This window comes from Brassica napus, chromosome C9, assembly GCF_020379485.1.
Source record: "Brassica napus cultivar Da-Ae chromosome C9, Da-Ae, whole genome shotgun sequence".
Taxonomy (NCBI): domain Eukaryota; kingdom Viridiplantae; phylum Streptophyta; class Magnoliopsida; order Brassicales; family Brassicaceae; genus Brassica; species Brassica napus.
In genome coordinates this window covers 63,413,083-63,426,546 of record NC_063452.1, presented here as the reverse complement: position 1 = coordinate 63,426,546, position 13,464 = coordinate 63,413,083, and the positions used below count along the sequence as shown (strand labels likewise).

General features: G+C 41.5%; 1 protein-coding gene across 2 annotated transcripts; it reads right to left on the bottom strand.

Moving 5' to 3' along the window:
- Positions 1–8,819: 8,819 nt before the first annotated feature.
- Positions 8,820–12,727, bottom strand: LOC106433128 (protein BTR1). Of its 2 annotated transcripts, none has more exons than XM_048767296.1 (8): positions 12,501–12,727; positions 12,289–12,378; positions 11,510–11,748; positions 11,284–11,390; positions 10,677–10,870; positions 10,126–10,199; positions 9,360–9,517; positions 8,820–9,264 (listed from the first exon to the last, which is right to left on the bottom strand). In XM_048767296.1, exons 2-8 carry the CDS (start codon positions 12,371–12,373, stop codon positions 9,168–9,170), a joined length of 954 nt encoding a protein of 317 aa, XP_048623253.1. In that variant the 5' UTR covers positions 12,374–12,378; positions 12,501–12,727; the 3' UTR covers positions 8,820–9,167. The 2 variants fall into 2 exon arrangements, with proteins under 2 accessions (XP_048623253.1, XP_048623252.1); XM_048767295.1 differs by having other exon boundaries at positions 10,126–10,262; positions 12,501–12,715.
- Positions 12,728–13,464: the final 737 nt, after the last annotated feature.

Sequence of the window (13,464 nt, the reverse complement as noted above, 5' to 3'; positions counted from 1 at the left end):
TTGATACGCCTTAAAGGATCACTCGACCGGATTGTGAAAGGATATGAACTCCAAAAGGAGATCTGATGGAATGAGGGGTCGCACAAAGGTTGCGGAGTGGCCTTTGATATTCCCGAACCAGATTGTTGCCGGATGTGACTCACCGGTCCAACAAAGAGGCAATCTTGAACCGTTGCTTGATATGACTCACAAGACCAACGGACAAGGGCGTTTGCTTGGAGCTAGCCACACCAAGAAAACTAGAAAAGTTCTAAACAAAGAACAAAGAGTAAAGACTCAAAAAGAAGTTGAAAGAAAATGGAATGATTTTATTGATAGAAGTGTTTACATATTTATACTACTTGAGGAATAGAAAGAGACATATGAATGTATTAAAGATAGACTTAGTAAATCGAATCTGACTAGAATTTTGAAAGACAATGTATTAAACTCTTAAATTCCAGATCTGGTCAAAGATGACTCTTCGGCTAACGTCCAGGTTCGTCTGAACCAAGTGGTTCCTTCGCGGTAAGGAGCAGAACGGGCGTGGCGCGTTCCGGACGGTCAGCCGGGTAAGGCTCATGCGCCAACTTGGTTCCAGCACGACCCAAGTCCTTGGACAGTTGTAGAATCCGTGCCTTAGAGAAATTTTGATCATCAAAATTCAAGAACTGACCATACTGGCCGGCTGATCCATCAGTACGCTCATCGGGACACTCGGCTCGGATCAGACGGACCAAAAGGGAAAGACTATGGTCTGTCTTGATTTCCACTCGACCCAAGTGGGTTCCGGCTCGACCATCAGTCTTGGCTTGGCGAGTTGGTCGGGAAGACGGGCTCCGGTACGGTCGGTTTGGTCATCTGGACATGGTTCTAGCCTTAGTTCTTTTCCGGCTGCGTGCGGGTCGATCCGGTACACGGCTCGGTGTGTGTCTGTCTGGAACGGTCGTCTGCCTGAACCTCGGTTGGAATGATCTGATCGTCCTGTTCTCCATCCTGGCCTGGTTCCATGTGCTGATCCATGTACTGAGGCGCATCATTCCCTCCCTCTTGAAAAGGATTTGTCCACAAATCTGGATCATCTGCAAGAAAAGGAGATAAATCAGAAACATTAAAGCTTGAGGAAATGTCATACTTACCTTGCAAGTCAAGCTGATAAGCATTGTCATGGATTTTCTTAAGAATCTGAAAAGGACCATCGACCCTTGGCATGAGTTTGGACTTTCTTTCTTCCGGAAATCGTTCCTTCCTAAGATGAACCCAAACAAGATCACCCTCCTCAAAAATGACCTTCTTTTTCTTCTTGTTTGCCTTCCTTGTGTACACCTCGGTCTTGGCTTCAATGTTCGCACGAACTGTCTCATGCAACTTCTTGATTGTATCAGCTTTCCTCTTGCCATCTGTACTAACTCTTTCACTCAAAGGCAAAGGCAAAAGATCAAGTGGAGATAAGGGATTGAAACCATAAACAACCTCAAAAGGAGAGAATTTAGTAGAAGAATGCAATGAATGATTGTAAGCGAATTCAACATGAGGCAAACATTCTTCCCAAAGTCTAAGATTTTTCTTAACCAATGACCTAAGCAATGCAGACAAGGTTCGGTTCACAACTTCAGTTTGTCCATCAGTTTGAGGATGACAAGTGGTGGAAAACATCAATCTAGTTCCTAGTTTAGACCATAACGTTTTCCAGAAATAACTAAGGAACTTAGCATCACGATCAGAAACAATAGTCTTAGGCATTCCGTGCAATCTAACAATTTCCCTAAAGAATAGATCAGCAACTTGCACAGCATCATCAGTCTTATGACAAGGTATGAAATGAGCCATTTTAGAGAATCTATCGACCACAACAAAGATAGAGTCTCGACCAGATTTAGACCTAGGCAATCCAAGCACAAAGTCCATAGATATGTCTACCCAAGGATGAGAAGGAATGGGAAGAGCAGAATACAAACCTTGGTTTTTAGATTTAGACTTGGCTTTCTTGCAAACCACACATCGGCCACAGATCCGTTCCACATCCTTCATCAAGCTCGGCCAATAGAAGTGCTCATTCACCACCTTGTGCGTTTTCTTGACTCCAAAGTGTCCCATAAGGCCTCCTCCATGAGCTTCCCTGAGAAACAATTCCCTCAAAGAACATTGGGGCACACACAAACGGTTATCAAAGAATAAAAATCCAGAAGCTTGATAGTACTTTCCATAGGCCGTTTTGGAACACTTTATGAACACTTCTTTGAAATCCGAATCAGTTGCATACAGATCTTTGATAAATTCAAAACCAAGCAACTTTGTTTCAAGAGCTGAAAGAAGAACATACCTCCTGGACAAGGCATCAGCCACCACATTGTCCTTACCTTGTTTGTATTTGATCACATAAGGAAAGGTCTCAATGAACTCGACCCAACGGGCATGTCTCTTGTTCAGCTTCTGCTGGCCCTTAAGGTGTTTCAAGGACTGATGATCAGTGTGGATCACAAACTCTTTTGGCCAAAGATAATGCTGCCATGTCTGAAGAGCCCTCACCAAAGCATACAACTCCTGGTCATAAGTGGGGTAGTTGAGCGTGGCTCCTCCAAGTTTCTCACTGAAGTAAGCAATGGGTTTCCTATCCTGCATGAGAACAGCACCAATACCAACACCCGAAGCATCACATTCGATCTCAAAAGTCTTAGAGAAATCAGGGAGAGTAAGCAAAGGAGCATGAGTTAACTTCCCTTTTAGAATCTGGAATGCCTCCTCTTGGGCTTGTTCCCACTTGAACCCCACGTTTTTTATTACCTCAGTAAGCGGAGCGGAGCGATGTACTGAAATCCTGGACGAACCGTCTGTAGAAGCCGGCTAGGCCATGGAAACTTCTTACTTCGCCCACGGTCGTTGGACTCGGCCAATCTCGGATGGCTTTGATCTTTTCCTCGTCCACTCTGAGTCCATCAGCACCTACAACAAAGCCTAAGAACACCACGTGATCTGTTCAAAGAGCATTTTCAAGATTTGCAAAAGTTTTTCTTTCCGATTTGCAAAAGTTTTTTTCGAACATCAAGAACAGATTTCAGTGTATCTTATGATCATCAAGATTCTTGCTGTAGATGAGAATATCATCAAAGTAAACAACCACGAAATGACCAATGAAAGACCTCAAGATATGATTCATCAAACGCATAAAAGTGCTAGGTGCATTAGTAAGACCAAATGGCATGACAAGCCACTCATACAATCCTAGTTTCGTCTTAAATGCAGTTTTCCACTCATCACCTTCTTTCATTCTAATTTGGTGGTAGCCACTTTTTAAATCAATCTTAGAGAAAACTGATGAACCATGCAACTCATCTAGCATGTCATCAAGCCTAGGAATGGGATGCCTATACTTTACCGTAATGTTGTTGATGGCACGGCAGTCCACGCACATGGGCCAAGATCCGTCCTTTTTGGGCACTAGGAGGACAGGCACGGCACAAGGGCTGAGGCTCTCCCTGATGTGTCCTTTCTCCAGAAGATCACCAACCTGCTTCTGAAGTTCTTTGGTTTCAACTGGGTTGGTTCGATAGGCTGGCCGGTTCGGTAGAGAGGCTCCCGGGACAAAATCGATCTGATGTTCTATGCCTCGAACTGGTGGCAATCCCTTAGGATTCTCATCTGAAAAAACATCAGAAAAGTCCTGCAAAATATCTAGCAACTCACTCGGAATCTCCGGTGCAAGGTCAGAAGAAAGTGAAGCCATAAGAGATTCTTTATACACAAGTAAAAGAAATGGCTTTTGGGAGTAAAGAGACCTCTTAACCTGACTTTGTTTTATGAAGAAGTTGGAGTTTCGTTGAGATGACTCAGGCTCGTCCGGCTTAGGTTCCTGGTCACGGTTCTTCTTGAGTTGGACCTGATCTTGGTGAACCTCTAATGGAGACAAGGGCACCAGCGTGATCTTCTTTCCTTTGTGGTCAAAGGAGTGTCGGTTTGTGAAGCCATCATGCACTGCTTCTTATCAAACTGCCATGGACGGCCTAGAAGGATGTGACAAGCGTCCATAGGAAGAACGTTGCAAACAACTTCATCCTCATATCGTCCAATGGTAAGAGGGATCGTGACTTGTTCCTTGACATACTGTTCACCGGTTTCATTGAGCCATTCCAACCTGAAAGGACGTGAAAGAGGTCGAGTAGCTAGCCCTAGCTTCCTGACAAGAGTATCACTAGCAACATTAGTACAACTCCCACCATCAATGATCAAAGAACAAACTTTTTCAGAGATTAAACAACGAGAATGAAAGAGATTCTCCCTTTGTTCTTTTTCATTGGTTTGGGCTGAACACTCAAGGAACGTCTAGTAACCAGTAGTGGTCCGTGAGCTGGATAGTCAAAGCAATCCTCCTTATCAAAGATCGGCTCAGAATCAATGTCGAAGACCGGGCCAAGGTCGTCGTCCGTGTGGCCGTTAGCATGACCGTCCGTCTCATCGAAGATGGGACCGTTCCAAGCCTTCCTCGCAACAAGTAATGGTCCATGATGTGGGTAGTCAAAGGACTCCTCTTCCTCATCAAAGATAGGACCAAGATCCTCCTTGTTCTCTTGCTCGTCCTCGGACTCAACCTCTCCATTTTCCATGAGAATCATTACTCTTTGGTTCGGACATTTGTTGGCATAGTGTCCTAGGCCTTGACACTTGAAGCATCTGATGTCTCTTGCACGGCTAGGATTCTCAATAGCTTTTCCTTTGTCAACACGAGCAGGAGCATCAGTCTTTAAAGCTGTATTTGTTGTGGCAGAAGACTTACCTTTGTCTTGATAACTTGGCTTAGGAGTAAAGGACGGTTTAAGAGCAAAGGCCGGCTTTGAGTAGCTCTTTCTTTTGACCTGTTGTTCGATCAGGATGGCTTTGTGCAACATTTGCTCCACGGTTCCATACTCTTGAAGCTCCATGCGATCTTGGATGTCTCGGTTAAGGCCAGAAAGGAACCTAGCCATAGTGGCGTCCACGGGCTCGTCTACATCGGCCTTGATCATCAAAGTTTCCATCTCCTGGTGGTAGTCTTCCACGGACTTAGTGCCTTGAAGTAAGCGTCGGAGTTTCTGGTGGAGATCTCGGTGATAATGAGCAGGAACAAATCGTCTCCTCATCAGCATGAAAACTCATCCCATGTCTCAATCGGTCTCTCACCTGTTCTCCTCCTGTGGGTCACAACTTGATCATACCAATTAATAGCATAGCCAGAAAATTCAGTAACAGCTAGTCTAACTTTCTTAAGTTCAGAAAAGTTTTGACAATCAAAGACATGTTCAATTTTTCTTTCCCATTCAAGAAAAACATCAGGATCATTTTTACCCTCAAAAGGTGGGATTTTTAGTTTCAATCCACTTAAGCTATCATTAGCACGTTCATTTCTAGCAAAAGGATTGACATCACCTGGTTCCTGGTTTCTGTGACCCCTCCTAGGTCGGTTTATGGATCGGTCCTCGTCCTCATGAGAGTCCTCCTCTCGGATCTCATCATCAGACCGGTTTGGCCTCCTTGGGCGATCTCTTCTGGCTCTGGTTCGAGGACGCGGCTGTTGACTGTTCTGGATCTCATCTAGCCTTAGATGGATCTGCTCAAGACCTGCATTCATAAGGTTAGTAAAAGAATCATTCAAGGCTCGCATCTGCAAGTTAGATAAACCGGCCACTGAGTTTCCGGGTCGGCTCCTTTCGTCTTCACTTCCCATGGTTCCTGAAACTTCTTAAACACAAAACTTTAGATAAAAATACCTCACTCTCTCAAGTGTTTTGATCTCACCCACACACGTGTTTCTCTCAGATTTTTGTTGATCACTCACAAGTCTTATACTCAAGGTTCTAAAAGATCTAATCAAGGAATTCCAAGGGACAAACTTCAAGCAAACAAGGTAAATTTTTTTTTTTTTTTGTAAAGAGAGAAAGATAAGAGATTTAGCTTTTGAATCCGTTTTAACCACCTCAAAGCTGGATTTCTCCTCAGCCAGCAGGCTTTCTCTTCCACCACCAATCCACAAATCGAACTTGAAACTTTTTTTTTTTTTTTAAATCGTAGATCTTTCTTTTTTTTTTTTTTTTTTAATGGATGGTAATAAGGGGCCCGGATTCAAGATAGATAGAAGAGAATTTTTTTTTTTTATGAAGAAAATGGTAGATGTGAAAGATGAAATGAAAAAGATACCGGAAGAGTGGCTCTGATACCACTTTGATACGCCTTAAAAGGATCACTCGACCGGATTTGAGAAAAGATATGAACTCCAAGAGGAGATCTGATGGAATGAGGGGTCGCACAAAGGTTGCGGAGTGGCCTTTGATATTCCCGAACCAGATTGTTGCCGGATGTGACTCACCGGTCCAACAAAGAGGCAATCTTGAACCGTTGCTTGATATGACTCACAAGACCAACGGACAAGGGCGTTGCTTGGAGCTAGCCACACCAAGAAAACTAGAAAAGTTCTAAACAAAGAACAAAGAGTAAAGACTCAAAAGAAGTTGAAAGAAAATGGAATGATTTTATTGATAGAAGTGTTTACATATTTATACTACTTGAGGAATAGAAAGAGACATATGAATGTATTAAAGATAGACTTAGTAAATCGAATCTGACTAGAATTTTGAAAGACAATGTATTAAACTCTTAAATTCCAGATCTGGTCAAAGATGACTCTTCGGCTAACGTCCAGGTTCGTCTGAACCAAGTGGTTCCTTCGCGGTAAGGAGCAGAACGGGCGTGGCGCGTTCCGGACGGTCAGCCGGGTAAGGCTCATGCGCCAACTTGGTTCCAGCACGACCCAAGTCCTTGGACAGTTGTAGAATCCGTGCCTTAGAGAAATTTTGATCATCAAAATTCAAGAACTGATCATACTGGCCGGCTGATCCATCAGTACGCTCATCGGGACACTCGGCTCGGATCAGACGGACCAAAAGGGAAAGACTATGGTCTGTCTCGATTTCCACTCGACCCAAGTGGGTTCCGGCTCGACCATCAGTCTTGGCTTGGCGAGTTGGTCGGGAAAGACGGGCTCCGGTACGGTCGGTTTGGTCATCTGGACATGGTTCTAGCCTTAGTTCTTTTCCGGCTGCGTGCGGGTCGATCCGGTACACGGCTCGGTGTGTCTGTCTGGAACTGTCGTTTGCCTGAACCTCGGTTGGAATGATTTGATCGTCCTGTTCTCCATCCTGGCCTGGTTCCATGTGCTGATCCATGTACTGAGGCGCATCAGAGAGGGCGGGAGGGAGAGGGCGGGAGAGAGCGGCGGGGGAGAGAGGGAGGAGCGGGAGAGAGAGAGAGAGGAGGAGAAAGGGAGGAGCGGGAGAGAGAGAGAGGGCGGGAGGAGCGGGAGAGAGAGAGGAGGAGAGGAGAGAGAGAGAGGATCAGTCCATTGGAGCCAACCAGCATGGATATCAGGACGTTTTGAAAAATTTGACCGAGGTTCGTTCATCCGACCGTACCGATCAGACTGACCGATCCGTCCTGCGTGCGTCACGAGTGGAGCTTCGGCTGGAACCACGACCAGAAGACCGAACTGACCGTACCGGAGCTCGTCTTCCCCGACCAACTTGACATTTTAAGACCCACGGTCGAGCCAGACTTAGATTGGGTCGTGAAGAAACCGAAGACGGACATGCATTCTCATCCGGCGGACCATCCGGACAGTCCCGCAAGCGTCCTTATCTTTATCCCGTGCATCCATCTGCTTCGGATGAACCTGGACATTATCTGAAGGGTCATCTTTGACCAATCTGCATGGAATACTGAGTCTTTGACTCGTTAATTCAGATCTGGTCAAATTTGTATTTTCTATGCATTATTTATCGTGTATTTTCTTTATTAGTCTTTGACTACAAACACTATAAATATAAATATGTAGTCTTATTCTATGAATAAAATCAGTATAAGTTTGAGTTATATTTTGTTTCTTCTTTTCTCTGAGTGAGAGAGAGAGTTCATTGGTGTGAACCGACTTGTTGATTTGGTGGTCAGTCAATTCATCTTTGTGTGTTGTTTGGTGGTTAGCCTTAGATCGTGGGTATATCAAGAGTCATTCTGCATCTCTTGACGATCCTTTCAATCCATCTCAGTTCCAGAAGTGTCATTTGCCTTCTCGGATCATATCCAACACCCAGCTAAAATGATCCTTCAATCTAGGACGTATCAAGAGGGCTAGAGGGGGAGAGAGAGGAGCGAGAGGAAAGAGAGAGAGGGTGGGGGAGGAGAGAGAGAGAGGGCGGAGAAGGAGAAGAGAGAGAGAGAGAGCGGGAGAGGAGAGAGAGAGAGAGAGGGGGCAGGGAGAGGAGAGGAGAGAGAGAGAGGAGGGGGAGGAGAGAGGCCGGAGGAGAGAGAGAGGAGAGAGAGAGGAGGGGAGAGAGAGGGTGGAGGGGGAGGGGAGAGGAGAGAGGGAGAGGGCGGGCTAGAGGGGAGAGAGGGAGGAGAGAGAGAGAGAGAGGAGAGAGAGGGAGAGGAGAGAGGGAGAGAGAGAGAGAGAGCGGGAGGGGAGGGAAGGAGAGAGAGAGAGGGAGAGGGCGGGCTAGAGGAGAGAGAGAGGGCGAGAGGATACTGGAAAAAGGCTCCGATCAATATATTGGATTTGAGCTATTGGGCTTATTGTAAAGTCGAGAATGTAATGTGTGTTAGACAAATTGATATCTCTTATAATTTGTCTTTTGGACTTAATGAATAAAAGCCTTGTTCACAAAAGATTTCATTACCTGCCGACGTGACACTCTTAGGAAAAAATAAAGAATATGGATTTTCAGTATGCAGCCACAGTGAACCCTTCAAGATTTTCAAAATAGATTTGTAACTTAAAAAGAAGAAAGTGTTGGGCTACTTAAAGACTGACTACCAGCTGATAAAAGAAATGAGGTTGAAATACAGTATAACTGAACGAAAGCAAATGTAATGTAATGGTTGGTTTATTGTAAAATTGTTACGACAGAAAGAACTCAAGGGAAACAAAACTTCAACAAATTGAAATTAAGTTACTAAAGAAAACAAATGAGAATAGTACTTCTAGCTCCAAATCTGCTCAGGACATAAACACAAAACGAAAGAAAGAAACACAGGTCCCTGAGAGAAGTCTCTGCCTCACTCAAAGATGATTTGAGATCCCCATCTGAAAAGCTTTTTAGCCTCAACCAAAAAATAAACACAGACCAGAGATAGGAACGGAACCAAGATGGGGATACTCTTTATCGGTTCTATTCGTTGACTCTCTCCGAGGCTGAATCAACCTTCTGTTTTATCATCGTCTCAGCTTGTTGGATTGCTCTCTGTGATCCTGTGATACTCACTTTCCTGTCATTTTTTTTGCCATTTCACAAGGTTTAGACAAGAGAGGTATATATAACACACTATTCCGTTATAAACTCTCCAATAATGTTTAACTTTACCTATCAGTGGTTCCAGACATGAAATCACCTCGGTCTGATATTTTAATTCGGGCACCGGTCATCTGAGTGATCTCCATGATGTTTCTTCCTCCACGGCCAAGGACCAATCCTATATGCTCATCCGACACACCAATTGTCACCGTGGTGCTAGCTTCTTCCTGGAATATATATCAAAACACACAGCTTAATAAATGGTAAGAAACGAAAGAAACCATCTACGAGTGTTTTAATACCAAAAAGCCAGTCTAAAGCAATGTCTTGTATTCTCGGGTTGATAAGGAAGTACAGCTTGATTATGTTTCTACTGGAGATTAAACGATATGCTCTTATGAATGGCACCAAACATCTTACTATGGGGAGCTCTAACATGACAGATATGCAATCTCCTATTCTATTGGTTGCTTCACTAAAACCATCAACAATTTCTTTAATAGGCCTACTTCTTAGCAAAATCTGAGATGAAGATCTCACATTGGTATACACCTAAATTTTGTAGAAAGGAATTGATTCATAGGATCCATAATAGTAACACCGACAAAGATATATGCATTTACGTAAATAACGTGGCCAATATAAATTCACATGTATATATATATATATATATATATATACATATGTGTGTGTGCATAGCAGTATTAATTAATATACCACACTATTCATTCATGTAAATGCAAACTAATACAGTACACTATCCATAGCAGTGGCAGCGAGATTTGTTCATATATCTATGCATAAAAAGGGTGGAAGATGGTGCAAAGAGACTAACCTTGTGGTTTTGATACTTTCCTCCAGAACCGTTGTGTGCGTAGTTGGGTGCGTAGTTAGCCGAATTGTATCCCGCTGTTGCAACAGAAGGAAGCACATACGCATATGGATGACCATGAAAACCAGAGTAGGAAAGACCTAAAATGTCGATTTAAAAGGAACTTACAAGAGAAATAAGCTTAACTACAGACAAGCATCATGCACAACCCCAGAAAGAAATCTCATGTGAGATGAAAGATACTAAACCCATTAATACCTTAGTTTACATCTGACAATCTAACACTATTTATCATATAACAAAAAAATTATATTGTCTAATCAAACCCACTAGGATTGGCCACATGAACTTGCCTTGTGACCAAAAAGTCTTTACCATATAACAAAATCTTTTACAACAGATTCAAAGAATAGTCCGGAAATGATCTAACCATTTATTCCATTGCTTTCCCAAATGAATAAATTCTATGCAATCAAAGACATACAGAACACGATAACAAAAGAAGCTTCAAGGAGGAAAATAAAACTAACTAAGGTAGTACTGAGTTGAAATACCTGCATACGAGTATGGGGAATGTATATTCTGGGAGTAATGATCGTCCTCGGTAAGCTTAGCCAAAATTAAATCAATTGCCCGCATCTGCTCCTCGAAGGTTCCAGATAATGTCACTAGCCTATCACTCAACCCATAGTAGGTATTATCCAGAGGTGATATCTTAATCCCAGCTTTAGACTCCTCAATGAATGACCTGTCTCAATAGAAAGAAATGTCTTAACGGTTGGTGACAGCAGTACTACTGATGTCAGTATCCCCAAAACTAAAACAAAAAACATACAACGCCATATTCTAGAACTTCAGAGAAATTAAATATATCCCAGACTAACAGTAATATTTCAAACTGAGTCATCTCTAATATTCAGAAACCTCTTTACACCTGCTATAGGGTCACGACTTGTATATGCATGAATTCAGAAAAAATACTTGCTCTCTTAAAATGAATCAGAGAAAATTTGAACACGGAAAAAAAAGCACGAACATGACCAGATACGTTATAGATGTTAGTTGGTGGTTTAGCGTACTACAGTATATGTTGTTAAGTGAAACAGGCCATGGAAGCTCTCAGTCTCAGACAACCTCAGAGAATTGAAAACAAAAACTTACTTGATGGTGGCTCCTCCTTTTCCAATAATGCCTCCACAAGAGCTGTTAGGAACCACAAGTCTTAGTCTTCTCCTAGGCTCAACATCACTACCCTCTTCAGCATGAAGCTAAACAAACAAATAGAAAAGTCAAAAAAAATATTTCATAATATAAACACATTAGTTAAACACAGCTGTGAAATAAAATACAAATTAGTCAAACACGACTCGAGAAAAAAAAAGATTACCTCACTGTGCAATTTTTCAAGGATAAGTTCCAGTCCACTGACAACTTCTTTAGTCGAGCCCGAAATCATGATGATTCTATCAGTCGTCCCAGGGAAAAACTCTTGGTTACGCGAGAGCTGGATCCGAGCACCTGACTTCGCCTGAAACTCAGTGATGGTCGAGCCTCCTTTCCCAATTACTGAACCAGCCGCCGCATTGGATACAAGAAACCGAATGTGTGTTGGCTTCTCAGCAGAGTCTGAAAAAGGACGAAAGCCATTATAGAAAGACAAAGATAACATCCTCATCAGTATTGAGCTAAAAATTAAAAAAATCAAATCCTTACGAGAAAACATACAACCTCGATTATATATATAAGCTACCAGAGATCATAGAAAAATACTACATGAGAAATGAGACTGATCTAACTCACTCACAGAGAATATAACAAATGTTTTTTTTTCCTACGTATCACTCTTCACGTTCTACATAAATTAACAAGATTTTCTTTAATGACTGAACTAAAAAGTAAGGCTTACAAACCGCACCTGTTAACAAAAATTTATACATATATACCATATATCTAGACGTTTTTATTACTGTTTTAAATTTTTTAATTGCATTAAGTGTAATTTAAGCATGCTTAAAAATGAAATCAATCCTCACAGAAAATATCCATTAATGATTAAACGGATCCGATTCACGAAGGTGAAATGCCCAAACATTCGAATTAAGAGTACACGAAAATGTATTATCATTGTTCACCGAATCAAAAAGATCAGATCGGATGGGGAGATACCAGCTTCCGAAGAATCATGCGGTTCATGGGATCCCTTGGTAAGCTCTTCAGGGGAAGCTGCCGCATATGAGTCGGTGGAGTCCATTGCCGCTGCAGAGAATCAATCAATCCACATTACAAATACATCGAACAAAACGAATTAGAGAGGAAGAGATAAGACTCGTTCGTTCGAAATCTGAGATTGAGAGAAAGAGAGAATTCAAAAAAATTACCTGTCCTCGCACAATTCGAATCTCCTCCGTTCAAGCTTGTGGTTTCTGAATCTGAGAGAAGAGTTTAAAGTCTTCGATGTGCGTCTCTCGGATGGATTCCTCGGCTTCGTCGTCTTTGTCGCCGAGCGGTTTGTGAAGTGAAGGAAGGTGGCTCTGCTCTATCTATCCACTAGGCTTTTGCTTATTCCATTATTTTATTAATTCTTTTTTTAATTTTAATATTATTATTGACCGCCTCCTCTCTATCTCTCTTTTTCTTTAATTAATTAACAACAACTCGCCTTAATTTGCTAATAACTCAAAAATATAAATCAAGTAATCAACTCAACTTCCTTTAAATTGCAAATTAGCTTTGAAATTAAACATATTTAGTAAAACACAGCAAGATATTTTAATAATATTATTTATTTATTTCTTAGTTGTTGTGTGATTATTTTACACATAATATTGTTTTCAAAAGATTCATGTTTTAGAAAAAGGTTTGTTTCAAAAATATATATTTTTTACAGTTTCAATGTATCAATTAATTGTAAACTGTAAATTTCAGAAAACATAATTGTGTTTTATTAAAATTATATTGGTTAAAACTTATGAAAATAATTAATTATGAAAAATAATGTATTGATAACTAAAATCTGATTTTTTTTTAATAAGTATGAAAATCGTAAAATATATTTTTTTTTTTGAAACAAAGAGAATAATACATTTTAGAATTGTACGACACTTGAATTGTTCATCAAAGTTGACAAAATACAATAATAGATAGTTTAGATACCATTAATGGTAATGCATGTTTATGATTTGTGTTGGTCAATTAATGAAGTGGAAATCTTAATTATGATGTGATTATGTATTTAGTCCTACTATGATGGGAAGTGGCAACCTGTGATTTTGTATTTAGTCTTCAATATATACTTTGTTATCATAATTTTCGTGGCATCATAATTTAAATTGAGGCAGTTAC

What these genes read in the sequence shown, in the direction of transcription:
- LOC106433128 (XM_048767295.1), bottom strand. Translation starts at nt 12,373, where the DNA reads ATGGACTCCACCGACTCATATGCGGCAGCTTCCCCTGAAGAGCTTACC. An exon ending in GAAAGTATCAAAACCACAAG is followed by an intron (nt 9,518 to 10,125) that starts GTTAGTCTCTTT and finishes TATATATTCCAG; the next exon opens with GAAGAAGCTAGCACCACGGT. An exon ending in ATGTCTGGAACCACTGATAG is followed by an intron (nt 9,265 to 9,359) that starts GTAAAGTTAAAC and finishes AAAAAATGACAG; the next exon opens with GAAAGTGAGTATCACAGGAT.